At 55.6% G+C, this 18,290-nt stretch overlaps 1 protein-coding gene across 12 annotated transcripts in view; it reads right to left on the reverse strand.

The window, feature by feature from the left end:
- Nucleotides 1-18,290, reverse strand: part of GAK (cyclin G associated kinase) — a 55,414-nt gene that overhangs the window by 17,939 nt on the left and 19,185 nt on the right. For all 12 annotated transcript variants that reach the window (XM_047718546.1, XM_047718545.1, XM_047718544.1 and 9 more), the window contains 8 exons: nt 17,230-17,355; nt 13,565-13,654; nt 11,999-12,134; nt 11,567-11,679; nt 9,701-9,791; nt 7,723-7,846; nt 841-890; nt 166-314 (listed from right to left, as the gene is read on the reverse strand). In XM_047718546.1, the coding sequence (XP_047574502.1) occupies nt 166-314; nt 841-890; nt 7,723-7,846; nt 9,701-9,791; nt 11,567-11,679; nt 11,999-12,134; nt 13,565-13,654; nt 17,230-17,355 (879 nt within the window). The remainder of the gene's footprint in view (nt 1-165; nt 315-840; nt 891-7,722; nt 7,847-9,700; nt 9,792-11,566; nt 11,680-11,998; nt 12,135-13,564; nt 13,655-17,229; nt 17,356-18,290) is intronic.

Consider the following 18,290-nt stretch of genomic DNA (forward strand, 5'->3'; position numbering starts at 1 on the left):
CCACCGTCTCCTGCCATGTCCCCATGTTACCACACTCAAGCCCCCCACACCAGAACCCTGGGCTCCGCCTGTTGCCACTGCTGCTGCTGGGGAATGCCACACGTGAGTCCGAGGGCCGACGAAGAAAACTGCAAGGAGTGAGAGGCAAATGTCCAGGCCACCCACCCGGTTATGAAACTTAGAGGACCGGTATGTTCTCGGGGACAGGTTGTAGACTGCATAGTGTCCCGGGTGCTTGGAGTCCAGAAACAACCGTACGTCTTCTATGTTATTTTTTATAGCTGACTCCACGCCTTCCGCTGGGAATGACATCACTGAAAGAGAAAAGCCCGTGTCAGCCACAGGCAGGACAGTTGGCCACTGGGGCCCCTGCTCCTCACCTCCCCACAGCTGCTGACTGATCAGTCCAATGACTGCCAGGAATGGACAGAACACAGACCTTGCCACCCTGCCCACCCCTTGGGATCTCCAGACAGTGCCTCTGGGATGGGGAGCTTGGCTGGACAGCCTGAGGCACAACAGGGTCTCCAAGTATCTGGATTCTGATTTGGGTGTTTGGAGACCCAAGTTTTAAATGTGCTCTGCATCATGCCCCTCACCATCTCCGAGTTCTAGAAAGTTCCAGATCAGGGGAGAAGGTGGGTCAACGCTGGGACTGTCCATGGCAGGGCCTGGGGATACATGGACAGAGGGACAAGTGCCCCAGGCCCCATCTTGGGTAAGTGAGTGGCTGCCCAACAGGCACCCTCTCCTTCCCCACCACTCACACCCTGCCTCCCATGAGCCATAGTTAGGGAAGAAGCAGAAGCGTGTCCTTACAGTTAACGGAGGCAAACATACCAGCAATTCTGGATGTGATGTAAGAGATGTCCAAGTCTCCCTTTGCATAACTGGAATTAACAAGAAGAGCCTTGGTTATTACAGGAAATTTCTAGAGTTAGGTCATGAAACCCTAACCAGAGGGAGTCCTGCAGGGGGCTCAGGCTGTGGCTCACGGGAACATCGTGTGTCCAAGTGTGCACCTGTCAGCATCGGGCCCGTGTGTCCAGAGTAGAGGTGGACAAGAAGTTAGAAACTGCAAGTGACGGATAGGCCAAGACCCAGTGCAAACTGACTGCCAGTCTCCTCTAAAGACATATGGCAGTGGGAGCTGGTAACAAAAAAACAAGACAGCACATCATGTCTGGCAAAAACTGAGTTCCAAGAGACAGAGAAGGCATCAGAACCAGACATGGCAGAGGCGTTGCCAGGACAGGACCAGGAACTAAAGAAGCTATGATTAACATGTAAGGGCTCTAACAGAAAAGTGAATGGCAGACAAGAACAGAGGGGCAGTGTGATCAGAGATAAAGGTTCCAAGAAAGGATCAAAAAGAAATGCTGGAGATAAAAACTGTGGCAGAATCGCTTCTCAGCCTTTTGGCTAAGACCAAGTGAAAAACTGTGGCAGAAATAAAGAATGCCTCTGAGGGGCTGATTAGTCCGAAGGCAGCAGAGGAAAGATCTCCGAGTTGGAAGATCTAGCCACAGAATCCTTGAAAAATGAAAAGCAAAGAGAATAAAGACCGACAAAATCCAGAACCGAGTCTCCAGGGGTGGGGGACAGCCACAAAGGTGCACCACGCACGCGACGGAACGCAAGACTCAGAGAAGGGAAGAAACAGCAGAAATATGTGAGCCGGGAACGACTGAGAATTTCCCCAAACTAACGTCAGACACCAAAGCCCAGACCCCGGACGCTCCAAGAACACCATGCAGGAGCAATCTGTTCAGAAACCACGCCAGCAAGAAGAGAGTAAAACATGTAGTGTGGAGAGAAAAAAACCCACCAGAAAAACCTAGAATCCTGCACGCTGTGAATTACCCTCCCAAAGTGAGGAGCAATAAAGACTCTGTCAGGCAAACACTGAGGGCATGTGTTGCCAGTAGACCGCCTTGAAGATTCTTTAAAAGAAGTTTCCCGGAGAGAAGGAAAACACTTTGGTCGGGAAACTTGGATCTACATAAAGAATGGAAGAACGTCAAAGAGGAAGAACGGGTAAAAAAAAACTTTCACTTTTCTTGTTCTTAGCTGATTTAATAGATGCCAGTTTGCTCTGAATAACAACGGCCACAGGGCATCTGGCAAGCAGGCCATGCACGCACACTGCTGAAGGCCGGCGAGGAGTGCCCATGGCCGCATGGAGGGTTGCAGCCGGTGGTGCGGGGAGAGCAGAGCTGGAGCAGCTGGAAGTGTGGGCCATGAACTCTGAAGCAGTCAGCAAAAGAAGTTTAAAAAAAGAAATGTAACAGGAAAGAAGAGTCCGCGGCTCCAGTGAAAGGCTCAATCACAACCACAGGAGGCCGGGCAGAGCGTAGGAAGCGGGGACAGACCTGCCAGACACCCACCCAGTGACATGTGTCTATGGTCTGCATCCGCCCATTATAAGACTCAGCTCTCCAGCATCTACAAACAGTACCGAAGCTGAGCATCTTCTCATAGTTCATTCACAATCTGTCCCATTAGCGGCCTCTGTGCCCGCTTCTGGTCTCTGAACCCACTGCACCTAACAGACACCGTCCCACAAATACACGTGCTCCCGATCAGTGTTGTACCTTTCTGGAAACTTGCAAGAAGTGTGTTTTGATGGATAGAGGGTTTTCTAAATTACGTTCACTAACCAACTGTTCCCATGGCTGCTGTAGTTTTATTACATGTAAAAAATCTACTGCCCCTATTTTAATTTTCCCTAAAAAACTGCTGTTGGTGGGATGGTAGGGTGGCTTAGTGGGTTGGGGTCTGCATTCGGCTCTGGTCATGATCCCAGGGTCCTGGGATTGAGTTCCGAATCAGACTCCCTGCTCTGCGGGGAGCCTGCTTCTCCCTCGGCCTGCCGCTCCCCACTGCTTGTGAGCTCTCTGTCTCTGTCTCTCTCTCTGACAAATAAATAAATTCTTTTAAAAAAATTGCTGTTGACAATGAGATCTTTTAACTGATTGGATATATGTTCTTGGCCTTTACTGGATGAAGACTCAAGTTTTCCTTCACCACACAGACGCCCATGGTCACAGCACTGCTCATTAACCAGACTCCTAGGTTTCATTGGTTTTATACGAGTCCCACATAACCAACCACTTCACCGACATGGGGACAGCGCTCATGTTTGAGGAAAAGTGACACATAATGGGTTCACCCCTATTCTTATTTTTTTAATACACTCCTGGCAATTCTGGGTAACTTAACATACAAACCTTAAGATCAAAATCTGTAAAAATATCAGTATTTTTACTTATACTGCAATAAATTTACAGACTGAGTGACACCACCTTCAAAAATTTACTCTCCCAAACATAAACATGGTGTATTTCTGTACTCGCTTAAGTCTAATGTTCCAGCTTTTGTCAGACACAGCTAAGCAGTGGGGGATGCCTTCTGCACAAGGCAGCGTGAGCCGCAGAGTCTGTCCCACTGGCTTCGCACACAGCAGGGGCCAGAGGCACCCCGAACAGCTGGCACAGACTCGCTGCCCCACACACCTGCTGCCCCTCCCACCCTCTCTCTGACAGCGGCCAGCAGGCATCCAGGAGGGCAGGAAAGGAGCCCTTGGACCTGGGGATGCCTCTCTGCTGGAGGCGACAGTCAGCCCTGTGCAGACCAACTGCATCTGAAATGATCATGAAGTGGGTAATATGCAACAGCTTCCTAAGTGACCATTCAGGCACCTTGACAAGTGGATTCCAGAATCCATTCCAAGAAACTGATATGTAAAAACAGCCGATATTCTGGGGAGGGCGGAAGGGGGCGCAGAGAAAAGACTGGAATGCCGCCCAGCTGGGGCATCAGTGGAGCGGCTGCTCTTGCCAGGGAAGAATGGGACAAGAAAAATCCCCAAAGTAAGATCCAAATTGGTTAAAGACCCAAATGTACAACAATAAAACCATCAAAAATTTATTTACAACAGATTTAAGTAACTGTTTTATAACATACTTAAAATATGCTCAAACCCTGGGCTAGGCTGACAGACCTAAAGGCAAGCATGGACTTGCCGTCCTTTAACTGCAGCACAGGGGCACCTGGGGGCTCAGTCGGATGAGGGTCTGACTCTTGCCTTCTGCTCAGGTCACAATCTCAGGGTTGCGGGACCGAGCCCTGCACTGACTGGGCTTGGTGCTCATGGGGATCAGCCTGAGGTTCTCTCTCTCCCTGTCCCTCCCAGCCTCCCGCTCCCTTGCTCATGCTCGCTAATAAAATGGAAAGCACCCACTGGAGAACAAAACAAACGAGAGGAGCAACAGACAAAGAGAAAGTTCTGGCCAATATTTACTTTTTTCACAAAAAGAATTAGTACATGGAACACACAATACAGAATGACGTTGGTAAAACAAAAACAAAATCTCAGAAAAAGAGCAAAGGATTAGAAGAGGGAGGCCAGAAGGAGAGAAACACCTGTGGCCAGAAGTGCACGTCCACGGGCCCTGGCCTCTCTACCTGCGTGGGTGGGTTGGGGGTGGGGAATGAGAGCAGAGTCAGGGACTTGGGGTACCTGGTCCTTCTGGGTCTACGATGTGTCCACACGCAGGAAGAAACAATGCAAGACCACACCCACAGGCTCGGGCTCAGGCCCCTGAGACCAATGCTTCCAGGACACGGGCTCGCACACATAGGCCTCCTCCATGGATAGGCCTCCCAGGACTCTGGGCCCACACATCCCACTGTGAGGGCTCTGCCCGCACCAGAGAGGGCTGTTCAGTGGCCCTGGCTAACAGTGACCAAGGCCATCCTCCAATGGGCCCTCCAATGGCACGTTAGAGCCCTGGAGTTGGCCCCAGAGCCTCTGAGGGCCTGGAGCTCACCACACAGGACGGCATCTGGAGGGCTCCTTCCGTGATCACAGCCAGCAGGCCCGACAAGGGGTAGAGGTGTGCCTGCCATCCACACCATGGCTGCTGGGCACTCGTAGTCACGGGCAAGAATGTCATGGCTGAGATAAGAACTAGGACCGGTGCCTTCTGCTTTTCCCTGTCCACGGCTCTGCTTCTGCTCGTGGGCTGGCAAAACAAAGCACCAGCGAGGCTTCTGGGTAGACCCCTGCAAACCTGAGTCCATCGGTCCCTAAGATGTTTCCCTCCAGCCTGGATGCTTCTGACTCTCAGACACTCTGAGTCACCCTCAGAGTGTGAACCCTGGACAAAAGACGGGTACGGGCCTAACCATGTACCCATAAAGAAGCCTGCTTGACAGGCTGGTCCTCGGCTACGGCCCAGCAATTTTGGGAGGCCCTTACTGTTCCCAGAACTGCTGAGAGGGGACCCCTGGGCCCAGACTACTTGTACCAAGATGTGGTCTATGCTCAGACCTGCTTTCCCCCAAGAGTCTGGAGCCTGGTGCATGCCAGCCAGAGGATGCCTGGGACCAGCCGAATGCAGGCCCTGGTGCTGGGTCTCTGGAGGATTTCCAGATGGACAACTACACGTCATACATGCTATAGTGGTTCGGGCTGGAATCACAGGAGTCCCATGTGACTCCAGAGTTGGGAGGACTCAGAAAGCCGTGCCAGGCTCCCCCGGACTCTGCCCCACACATCTTTTCCCAGCACTCTGAGGAAAACTCTGTGCCAAGTCCTGGGTGCCCTCCAGCAAACCTCCAACCCAGGGGGTGGTCTTGGGACCCTGAAACATATCCTTTTTCTCTTGTTCAAGAAACCTTTGATATTGACAATGCCAGGCGATGTCTTGGTCTACCCTTGTCTACGCTTTGATCTTGACGGGACCCAAGGACGATGCCAAGTGTCGTCCCCGCCCCAAGGTGCATCTGCTGGGGTCTGCAGGCCACCACGCCCGAGTCACCCACGGGATTCTGCCTGCATGGCCAGCCTGACGTGCACTGTCAGGGTTATTTCCTCACATTAATATCCCATTTCCGGTGTAAGACAGTTGCACAAATCTAGAATGAGTCAGGATATCGGCTCCATCCGGGAGCACACCACCATTGTCTCTACCCTTCACGAAAGACAACTTCATATTCCTTTGTTGGTCGAAACTGCGTTCAAGAGCTCAGACAGTTGCCCAGCATCCAGCCCTCCCCTCCAGCCTCATGGGAGCTCCAGCACCTCAGCCACACAGGAGGCCACGGGCAATGTCCGTGTGGCCACGGCCTGGCATTTGCTCTCCCCCCAAGTCTCCCTGAGAAACCGTGAAATGCTGGGCCTGCCTGACAGACCCAGCAGGAAGGGGGTCTGCCCCAGTCCATGTGTGTTTCTGACAGCAGGGCTGAGTAGCTTCCTGCACATCCCACCGTCCCCTGCTCGTCATCCCCAGGGAGCTGCAACTGCCGAGCCCTCCAGTCCCAGGATGCCACCCTGAGACCCCGGCAACACCCCTCACTAGAACGAGAGGCAGGACGCGCTGCAGTTGGCACACAGTGCAGGGGACAGCAGCCCAGCCCACGACACAGCACCGCCAAGTGAGGCCTCCTGTCATCGGAAGCGCCATTGAAAAGCATATGCAGAAGGCAGCTAAGTCCAACAGTTGCTGGCAGCCCCTCCTATCCAGGTTCCCAGCCCAACCCTTCTGCCTCCGTAACCAGAATACAAGCCACACCCGTCCGATGACTTGAGACTCCAGGGACCAGACACTGGAGAGCCCACAACAGAAGCGCAGACTCGTCCTGCCGCCTTGGACATCACAGAGGGTCACAGAGGTGCGAACGGATGCCCTGTCTGGTGAGACATCCAGCCAAGTATTTTCTCATTCCACAAGGTCACGTCAGCTATGAGAACACCGTGCTACACAGCCCAACACAGCACAAGAGTCACACACTTGCGTGCCCACAAACACACACACACCATATGCAAGGGTGCACACGTTCATGCCACGTGTGCATGACTTCACCTGTGTTGTCAACAGTGTGCACACCAGACAATGACCATCGCACAAAATAAAAGAACAAGGGTAACGAGACCAAGCCATCCCCCTTCTATCAAAGAGGTGACCCCACAGGAACACACCACCTGATCCCTGGGCTGAGATGCACGGCCCAGCACCCACAGACCTCCGAAACTGTTGGCACAGCAAGGGGGTGCCTCCTTGGGCGGGGACATCCCTGAGCTGGAGACCTGTGCCCACAAGGGCTAGGCAGCACCCAGCCTGCTGCTCCCGTGGAGCTCCCGAGTCAGAGCCGAGGGGCCACAGGCCAGCATCCAGCATTACAGGACAGCCTCTGGCCAGGCACACGTGTAGTCCCCGGAACAACCCGCTCATAAAAAGACCCTGTTCACCCACACACTCTATCCAGCCCCAGTAAGTCAGCACTGTAACTAAGCAGGGCTGCACCGTGAGGCATCCCCGGGCCCCCCCACTGCCCCACTCACTCCACACCACGGAGCAGAAACCGCACAAACGTTGAGGTGTGCTGTCACAGTGCAACGGGAACACGGAGGCGGAGGCAGCTCACTGTCTCCATGGAAAACGCCCCCCCAGGGAAGAGAGGGTAGTAGTCCCACATGTGAGGCACTCCCATGGACCCCCGTGCCAGCTATGGCAGCGGTGCAATGAGCGGCTGCCGCCACCACGTAGTGTAGAGCCCATCCCCTGGGTCTACCCAGCGGTAGAGCCTGTGCAGATGGTGCATCGCAGACTCACCAACTGCCTTAGGGCCGGGTCCTGCCAGGTCTGGAGTTGGTACAGAACCCCAAGGACGGGAAATCCCCACTACAGAGAGCCCACCTGCTGCGCCCTCACTTACTTGGCAACGGACTGGATGACCTTGGAGGAGGTATCCTTGATGTTTGTGAAGAGGCGCTCAGTGCCCCCCCGCAGGATGTCCAGGAGCCCACCATAGGGCTGGTCGTACTCAGCAAGCGCCAGGCCTGGAAGCAGAGACAAGTCTCCAATCGGGGCACGGCCTAGGCCCGGCTACCATGCCGGCTCCCACAGGGATGCGATCTGAGAAGCAGGACCAGCGAAGAGCCCCGCCTCCTGGCAACCCCAACTGTCAGCACACCACGTCCAGAAGCAGGCATGAGACCAGCAACCGGGCCATCTATTCACTCGAGGGCAGAACCTGGGCAACGTGAAGAGCTGGACCCTCTGGGCACACACAGTCCCCCATTCCTGCTTCCATGACGTCTCCCCAACCCACTTGTAGCATGTACTGGACACCAGCTGGAAGGTCCCCATCACACTACCTCACGCTGAGGGAACCAACAAAGGGGAGGCAGCCTCCAGCTCAGAGGCAGGGGCACAAGTCAGGGGACACGGAAGCCGCAGACACTTGGAGGAGGGAAGAGTGGGGAAGAACATGCTGGGAGAACACAGAGCAGGCCATGCAGCCCAAAGGCCTGCTCAGCTCCAAGCCAGCCCCAGGAAGGCCACACGGCTGGCCCTCGCAAACACCTGGGGCAGAAATTGATCGTTCACAGAGGCAGGGCGGCCAGGACGGAGCCGGACCACAAACAGGCACCTGCAGACAAAGCTGCCCGGCCATGAACAGAGTAGCAACAGATGCAGGGTCCCCAAGGTCGTCAAAGGGGGTTCTGGTGGAAGAAGTTGGCTTAAAAGGAGATCAGCATGACCAGGCCGCATGTGGGCCTTGAGGGTCATCTGCCAGGACCACCACCCTCTATCCCCAGCAGCCTAGGACTGACGTGGCAGCACTAGCTGCCAGATGGCCTGGTCCCCACTGGGACAAGGTGCTGGCAGCTCTCAGACCGTGGGGACTGCCCCCGAGATGTGGCCAACATGGCCCACGTTTACACTGGCCCTTCACCAGGCAGTCTGCAGCCCAGCCCTGGCCAGGCACCAGCACCCCTCCATGTGCAGCGAGCAGGTATGGGGCAGGCTCTTATCTAGGTGTCCTGAGAACCTCCCTCCATGGCAGCTGAGGCAGCCCCACATATGTGGGACGTTCAGGGAGGCGTCCAGGGCCCACAGGGCACGGACACAGAGTGTCCAGGGCACGGGAGAGCTGAAGGAGCCAGGACCTGGATTCCACAGCCCAAACACTGAAGAGCTGGGGGACGAGCACTGGGGCACATCCTGGCACAGCCTTCCAGAACTTTCCCAGGCATGGCCACACAGAACTCAGGCCAAGGAGAGGAGCATGGCTCGTTCACCAAACGTGAGAAGAGTTGTAAGGAAAACGACCAGCCCCGCCTCTCCTCCCACCAGAGCTGTGTCTGTGCCTCCCAGCCAAAGCCCCCACTCGGAGCCCTCCGGTCCCCTCCAGCCCCACGGCTCCCATCATGGCTGCCCTATTCCCCACATACTCTCCTCCTAATGGGCTTGCCCTCCTGCTCACTACCCTTCGAGGCATGCCCTCATCCACCTGGGCCACGGGCCACACCAACAAGTGAATGACAGAGGGGCCACAGGGCTCCACAGGGCTGGAAACTGAGCCAGCCACACGATGGGTGGCGATGCCTGTGTGGCTGCCCGCAGCTGTCCTTCCATGTTGCAGAGGACCAGTGCTGTCCTGACGGCAAAGCGAGAGGACACTCACGTACTTCCCCAGCTCCCTGGACCGTCAGTGTGCCAGTTCCACTGAGTTCTGGCAGTCCGAGACAATCCAAGCCTGAAGAGAATCCTGGGGACCCCAAACGTGTAGCCCATCTCCTGCCGTCAGGCCAAAAGCCCTGTGAGAGTAGGATCTGGGTGCCCTATGCATAGCAGGGATGCGGTAACCCCAGAGTTCAAATGGTGGGCACGAGGCAGGGGTTACTCACCTCCGCTGTATCCGCCACTGCTGGAGCCCCCAGGAAGGGGTGGCCCTCGGGACACGACAGCGTTCCCATAGCCTCCATTCTGCTCGAGGAGCTGCAGTGATTCAAAGTGCAAACAGTCAACCTCCCCAGATGCAGCAAAACTCATGGACAGGGGCACCTGTAAGCCCCAGGCGCGTCCGCTACCAGGTCCACCCAACTCTGCGTGATGTGCTGAACAGCCAAGGGGAGGACCTCCCAACTCTGAGCAGCACACTTGAACCAAAGACCACACAGACAAGGGGGCTGCACATGCGCCTCAGAGCACGGAGGGAGTGGCTGAGAGTCTGCCCCACTCTGCAGGTGCTCCCCGCTTGCCCACCGAGGGCCAGGCTCTGCAGTGACACGGGATGGCAGACCCTTGATGACACACCTGTGGCCTCACCTGTGGCCTCCATCAGCAGTGTGGCTGCCACAGAAGGAGGGTGGGGGGCTGCGTCTGTCACGAGCAGAGCCCAATGCCAGTGCTGGCTGGGGCTTCGACCCCAAGCCCGCTGGATGCTCGGAGCCCCTGGGCAAGGTGCACAGCCCAAACGTGTGACCACGGGACAGGCCCCGAAGCCCCACTGGGGGCAATCCTCAGCCCCCCTCAGCTTCCACACTTATTCACAAGTACTTGGCAGCACACTTCAGAATTTCTGGTGGGGTTTTACAAGATATTACCAAGGTCAAGCTTTACTACAGCAAGCTCAAGAAATAAGATATATTTGCCATCACTTCTCCTGAGCGTGACAAAACGTCTTTCTCTGTGACCTGGTAGGTAGTCGATGCTGATCCCCTACAGACCCCTACAAACCATGCACACGCCCACCAAGTGTGAGGTAGCCCACGCCTGTTAGACGGGCCAGGTCTTCTCCTTGCTGAATCTCTATCTGCTTCACCGATCTCTGGAAGAAACAGAACGTCCCCTACCGGGATCCTCCACTTCCCAGGACACCCTGTAAACCCTAATGAGTGGTGCTCAGTATTGCTGAGGCAGTGTCATGAAGAACATGCAGATGCTACTTGGTTTTTCAAAATTCTGTTTCCACACCCCCTACTTAATGACATGGTGCACCTCTGCCTACAGCCCTCCTCCTGGGTTTCAAACTCTGCTCCTGTTCTCACTCTCTGGGGGGGCTGTGTCTGTTGCACTGTGGCAGGCTGCCTTATCATGGGGAGGACTGGCTCATTGCATGATCAGGCCCGCATGGCCCAGAGAAGAACCCTCCAAAAGTGGTTCAATGTTTGCACAAGCAGATCCCAGGTCCCAGAAGCACTGAGATCAGAAGATGTACAGCGGCCCACCCACCAGGGGCTGTGTCTGTCCGGCAGCACCTCTGTCCAGCCTGTGGTGAGGTCCCAGGGGTGCACACGGAGGCCGGCTCGCCCACCGATCAGACAGCTCCCCACACCACCAGCCAACCCTCTGCTAACTCTCGGGGGAGCACACATCTTTGGGGGGGGCCGCGTGAGGGGTTCTCTCTAAAGTGGACCCACTGGCTTTCTCTTCCTCAGCCCAGTGTGATGACCCTCCCTGACAAGGGAGGTCCTCGTCTCCACCTCCTGCCTGGGCCCCCAGGCCTGGGAACAAGCCCATGAGATACAGGCTGAGCATCAACCCCCAGCATCCCACAGTTTGCTGCCCCCATCCCTGTGACCTCACAAAGCAGCCCACCTCTCATCAGGTACGAAGCTCCCTCAGGGAACTCAGATCACCCCAGGCTGCGGAAGCTCCCTGGCACTCATGAGCCCCATCAGGAGCCATGTCTCCTGCCCCAGAGCAGACAGGGCCACTCACAAGACCATCCAGAGCACACCATCGAGGGCCACACCTAGCAAGGCCCCTACCTCAGTGATGGGAGACTTGGGGTTGACATTCCTGGCTGCCGCAATCTCCTGCAGCTGGTTGACCAGTTCTGTGATGGAGAGCCGCTCCTCGGGGTTGACCTTCAGCGTGGCACCTAGGGTACAGGCAGGGGAGCTCGGGCCAGGTCTGGGGACAGCAGTGTCTGCTCTCCCAGAGGTCACGGACCCTGGAAGTCCCTTGGTTCACTCACACTAAATTTCACGAGTGAGCGAACTAGAACACAGACAGAAAGCCCCAAAATGGCACAAGGTTACCAGAATGGACCATTCAAAGCACCAAGAATTCACAAGGGGGGTGAGCCCGGGGAAAAGCCCCATCAGGGGGTCTGCCACACAGCCGCGAGAGACAGGGGACAGTCAGTCCTGAGAAGTGACAGAAGGCATGTCCCTCAAGTCCCTGCCCGTGGGACTTACGGATGAGGTCGTGGAACACGGAATACCGGGTGTCATTAGGGGGGATTGAGAACTTCCCGTTGACTATTCGAAGTTTTGCTCCATCCTCAAAAGGATGCTGCCGGAAGCACAGCAAATACAAGATGCAGCCCAGGGCCTGTGGGGAGAGCGGAGGTGAGGGGTGTGCAGGTGGTTGGGGTGGAGTGGGGCAGGGTGGAGGGGAGGAGTGCACAAGTGGTGGGGGTGGGGTGTGGACAGTGGGGGAGTTACAGCCTGTTCTGGGGTCTGGATCCACAGCCCAGGACGGTCAAGACCCAGCTGACCTGTGGAAGATGGAGTCACACCCTGATCTGAGTTACGGGCGGCCGCAGCCCCCTTTCCACCCTCCTCAGGCGCGACCTACCAAGGTATGAGTCGTGAACAAACAACCATGTCTTATTTTCGCATCAAAACGGAAAGTCCTACACACCAGCATCTGGGGCTGGCAGGGCAGCTGCGGGAAGGACTGGCCGTGCAAGTGCACGAGCTACAGCAGCAAGAACACAGGAAGCAAATGTGCGGGGCCGTGGGGGCTGTCCCTTCCTCCTGCTGCTTCTCCCTGGAGCGACGGATGACAGGGCGGCGGCAGACCAATGGGGCAGCACGGCCCCCACACACATCCTGCTCTCACTGAGAACAAGCTGTGCTCTGAGGCCCAGGAGAGGCCAAGCCCTCAGCACCCATGCCGTTTCCCTGTTCAGCTCTGTGTGCGCACGGGCGAGTCCTCTAGCCCAGATGTGCCGAGGGCACCTGTCTGGGATCAACACCGTTTGGAAAGAAGACACCACGGGCTGGCGCTATCATGAGAAACGGCTCTCACACACACATCCTACTGACTCCCATGCTTCGGGGGCTCTCATCACCACTCAGGGTGCAGATGCTCACATCCACAGCAGGGCCCAAACTCTGGGCCCTCAGGGGCAGCCTGGGCCTGAGGTGCTGCTGTCCCTGGTCTTAGAGAAGCAAGGCAGGGCAGCCCCAGGCCACTCAGGGCAGCACTCCCCAAGTTCTGCACCCTGATGCTGGACCCCAGGAGGGACACAGCCAGGCATATTACCCCCACCATGAAGGGACTGCCACAGGGTTTCAGAAAGGTGAAGGGAGCAGGGTCACCTAGGCATCAGGGTCTGGCACTGACTCTGGCCAGCGCCCGACCGGCCTAGCACTCCGACTGGGATGGCCAGTCCAGTGGCATGAACGGCCTCTCTAAAGAGGCTCTGGCCAGGACAGCAGAAGTCCTTGCATCCGGAGGGTTCAGGTCCCAGCCTGCAAGCAGCAGATCTGCCACAGGAGCAGTGTCCCAGACACAGCATCCCAGAGGGCCCTGTGGGACGCCGCTGCACGCGGACACCCCCCCCAACTTTACTCAGTGCGTCTCTGCTGACGGCACTCACAAGTGACTCTTATGAAAGCAACGGGAGAAGAAAATGAAGGAAAAAGGGACACCGGCAGGAACACGAGCAGAAGAGCAGGCTGGACTCTGTGCCCGAGGGCCCCCTGCGCACCCACAGGCAGGGTGGCCCGGGTACCACTACAGCGCAGCCTCACCCAGATGTCCTGCTTCTCGCCAATTGGGAAGTTCGAGTATAAGTCCACCATCTCCGGCGTCCTATACATGGGTGTGGTGTTCCTGGTGATCTGAAACAGACACATATGCTTCAGAGAAAAGGCCATACGCGAGGACGGCTCCTTACTCTGCATGGCTGCTATGATGCCTTCCAGAACACACCGCAGGACGTTCGCAAACGACATTCCTGACACACCACTGTGCTCCACCGCAATGGCCGGCCGCTCGCCTCCCTCCTCACCCCGCTGCCGCCTGCTCTGTGGCGCCTTGGTGCTCACTGGAGCGGCCACACCAAGCCCTCACTGTGGGTGTCCCAGCCGCCTGGCCCGTGGGGAGTCTGGTCCAGGGCCGTGGATTGGGTCACATGTGTCTGCGAGAGGAAGTGCTATTCCAAAAGAAGCTTCCTGACACGTTCTTATGGAAGCACTTTAACGGGATAGAGAACTAAACCAAATCCACCCAGTTGGCCAGGTGTTTACGTCAGGAACGCTGAGACCCGAGTACATAGGGTGGGACGTGGGATGAATGAGAGGGAGGCTGGCGGCACAGCACAGCGGAGGCCCACACATCCGGCGAGGACGGGGTCTCCGTGCACAGTACGCACAAACACCAACCACAAGGCCACAGACTCCAAGACCTCTGCAGACACACGGAAAGGCTGATAAACTGCTTTCCGCCCTGAGGTCTGCTCCTCAAGAACAAGGCCCTGCAGAGGCCGGCCTCAGGTGGGCTGAGGGCACGTGAGCCCGCGGCAAATATGGGGCCATGCACATGGCCTGTAACTCCTGCAACTCCTCAGGGATAAACGAGAACGTGATCAAAGCGGCTGAGGGCCTCGAGCAGGCCATTCCTGAAAACCATGCTTCTGCACTCAGGCAGGATTCACTCAGAACACCACGAGGCAGGCGAAGCTGGGGGCACCGTCCAGTCCAGATGAGGGGTGACAGAGGCACCCACACAGGACATGTCACACAGTGGCACACTTACAGTTCTGAGCTGGTATGCGTGTCTGATAAGCATCCGTTAAAACCCTGATTTCAACATCTGGATTTAGTCACAGACCCAGCCACTGTGAGTCCGGGCTCACCTCCAGGGACACCCACATGAGAACCCACACACGGGCCGCTCAGTGTGCTGCTGTCTCTAAGTCTGCAGACGGCAGGACATCAGACACAGCCTGACAGTGAGCACAAGGTTCTGGCCAAAGGGCACAGGGTCTCAGTGTCAAGGGACACAGGTGCATGGACCCAGGAGAGACCACGAAGGAGAAACAGCAGACAGAAGCCAGAAGAGCATGTGGGGCACAAGGGGACCTGGGGATGCACACCCATGTGCTCATCCCTGCAGGAGGACAAAGAGGGAAGTGTGTGGGCAATGGGGGAGCACCCTGCTCTCAGCTCAGTTCTACAAACCTGTAACTGCTCAAAAGATCAACTCTATCAGTTAAAAAAAAGAAAAATTTAAAAAGACACATACAAATGTATTTCAAATGAGTAACAAAAGCACTTGGAAGGAGAGAGACTGAATCCAAGGCCCTTGGTCTGGGGTGCAGACTGGGGGGAGGGGCATGCAAAAAGCACACATGGAGCCGGCATTCTCGCCAGGATACGTGTCTTCTCTAGCAACATTGGGACTCTCGCACGTGCGGCAGAACAACAAGTGGATGCATAAGGGATGATACTGGGCCACTCACTGGGAAAGAGGGACACACGGATGTGGGGTGGGGCAGGGAACCCACCGGACAGGCCAGAGTGGAGGTGCCGACTCAGAGACATGACTTCTAACAGAAAGACACATGTATAGGTCTGCACACACGCGCCCACACACCCGGAGCTTGGTCTATGACACCATCTCCCACTCCGAGGTGACAGCCCTCCTCTGAGGAACACAGATGCCCAGGCTAGATGGGATCGGCACCTGCCGAGCTCAGAATATTCTGCTGCTCTAGAAAGCAGACAAGGGCTCCAAAATGATGGAAGAATGTCAAAGAACACAGGGCCGAGTGTGAAGCAAATCTGGGGCACTTTGGCACCAAAATAACTGAGGATTCCCTGTGAACCATGGGAAAAAACGGGAGCCCCAAGTCCCTACGAACGGTCAGCACATGAGGGGCGGGGGCTCCTGCTCTAGCGGGTTGGGGTGTGTGGCCACTGCGGCACACAGTGGGGTCAGGAGGGGACACAGGCTTAGACTCACAGCAAGCAGACACCCCTGCCCCGCGGATGGAAAATGGAAGGAACCAGGACCCAAAATAGGGGTGCACAAGACTTGGGAGGTGGTCGCACACTTCTGAGGGTCTACTCAAGTCCGTGAATGGGGCAGGACTCAGAGCCCACGAGGTGGTTACTAAACCAACCCCCACCACATGGGACCAAGGGACCCCTTCCCACGTCTCTGAGTCACTGTGCCCTGCCAAGAGGCTTAACGAGAACAGTCACACATTTGCACTTTGCTGGGAACAACTGTCTTATAAATATTGTCACACAGAAGTGGGAACGTGCTGCTTTGGGGTGATTGGACCCATCTCCCGACTGAGTAATGGAGTGTGGGAGGACAGACCCCCTTCCCTCGATGAGCATAGTCCATCTAGGAACCTGTGCTCTGACCCCTGACAACCTAGTCTGAGGCCTGAAGTAGACAGTGATGGACTCCAGGAGAAGTAACAGCTGCTCTGTGCAGATCTGACCCCAGGCAAGCTTCTGGTAGGACGGGTCCTGATGGGCTGAGTGGGTGGCCTGTTGGCTCAAGGCCTCTGCCTCAGGCTCTTTCCCAGCAGGCTTGCCTTGATGTCCCCGCAGAGTGCGGCCTCAGCACCTCCCTGACCCCATCAGTCCTTGTGGCTCCGGGTGTCCTGTGTTCTGTCCCCATGTGTGGTTTCTGTGAGCTGCTTGTCACAGTAGAAGCCGCCAGGATTGTGCAGTGCCGGGGTTTCCAAATGAGGGCACACCATGGAGCCCTCCCACCAGCCACGCGTGCTCAGGGCACACTCACCAATCCCCTCTAGGGTCTCCTACAGGAGCCCCTGAGGTTTAACTTTAACTGATATATATATTTTTTAAGTAGCCAGATTTGGGCTGGTGACAAGGTTCTATGAATGGATGGCAGCGTCAGCCGAGCAACCATGAATGTGCCTCATGCCGCTGGAACACAACTTAACAAAGGTTAAGACCACAAGTTCTACACCACATGTCTTTTACCACATTACGAAAAAAATACAGTTTAAAAAAAAAAAAGCTGTGGGGTGCCTGGGTGGCTCAGTGGGTTAAGCCTCTGCCTTCGGCTCGGGTCATGATCTCAGGGTCCTGGGATCGAGCCCCACATCGGGCCCTCTGCTCAGCAGGGAGCCTGCTTCCTCCTCTCTCTCTGCCTGCCTCTCTGCCTGCTTGTGATCTCTGTCAAATAAATAAATAAATACAAATCTTAAAAAAAAAAAAAAAAGCCATAAGAGGCACTTTTGGGATGAGATAAGTGATGGAGACATGAGATAACCCTCAAATTCGGTGTTTCCCGGTCCAAAGACAGGCCTGGGAGGTGAACACCAGGGTGTGACTCGCCTGTCTTCACAGGGCACAGCGTCACAGGAAGGAGACGCAGGTGGAGCAGACCAGGACACAGGCCATGCCTCCTCCAGCCACCCCCCGCTCACCTCATCCTCTACAAGGGCCCGCCGCTGGGCGCTCCAGCTGTAGTCGGGGTAATGCGATATGGTCGTGGCACTGCCAAAGTCACAGAGCTTGATGGTCCCTTGGTTACTGAGCAACAAATTTTCCACCTGCAGAATCCCAGAAGACATTCCTTATGAACTTGGGCTGCAGAGACCCAGGCTTGGGGGGTGCTGGAGAGACGGGACGGGGCTCCCCAGAGCACAGTGAGGAGCCTTCCACAAACAGGAAAACACAGCTTTGTAACTTCTTTCTGATCCAAATCAGTATGTGTACCTTTTAAAAACATATAACTCAGAAAAATAAAAGGAAAAAAGTTAAAATCAACCGCAAATCAAAGATAACCCCAATCAATAATATACACAAAAAAAGTTTAACAGTTAGAACATCAAAAATTAACACGCCATTTTAAAATCATCCAACATATCAAGAACCCAGAAAGAAATCGAACAAAAGATACACAAAACACCTCTACTCAGAAACCTATAATTGAGATAAACTCTTCAAATCCAAAAGCGACAAGGAATTGGACCATATTCTTAATATGACAGGCACAGATCAGCTGCGGTCGCCCCAAGGTAGGCCCCAGTCTATGGGCCAGGATCAGCTCTGGCCACTACCGGCTTCTGCATGGCCTGCACACCTAGGTGGTTGAGGAAACTTCCCTTCTGTGACATGGGTGCTTCCGCAGCATGACCTGCATGGCCACGCCAGCCTGCTCCTGCAGCCTGGTGCACTACCCAGCAGGGCCAGCATGCAAAGTTGACATGTTTCTAGTCGGGCCTTTTATAGGAAAAACCTGTCAAGCTCACACTCTGGGAGACAGTCAAGCAATTTCAATCAGAGTCTGGAAAGGTTTTGGGGTGGAACCTGACAAACTAATTCAAAGATTCACATGGAGACACAAATAGCCCGAAAGAGCCATGTGGTCCCCGAGAAGCCCCATTAAAGAAGGCAGAGGAGCACAGGGAGCAGGACCGACAGCCCCACAGGACATCCGCTGGGCGCCAGGCCCACGTGAGGCCGCACCAAAGGACATAGGCAC

This window comes from Lutra lutra, chromosome 2 (genome assembly GCF_902655055.1).
Source record: "Lutra lutra chromosome 2, mLutLut1.2, whole genome shotgun sequence".
NCBI lineage: Eukaryota > Metazoa > Chordata > Mammalia > Carnivora > Mustelidae > Lutra > Lutra lutra.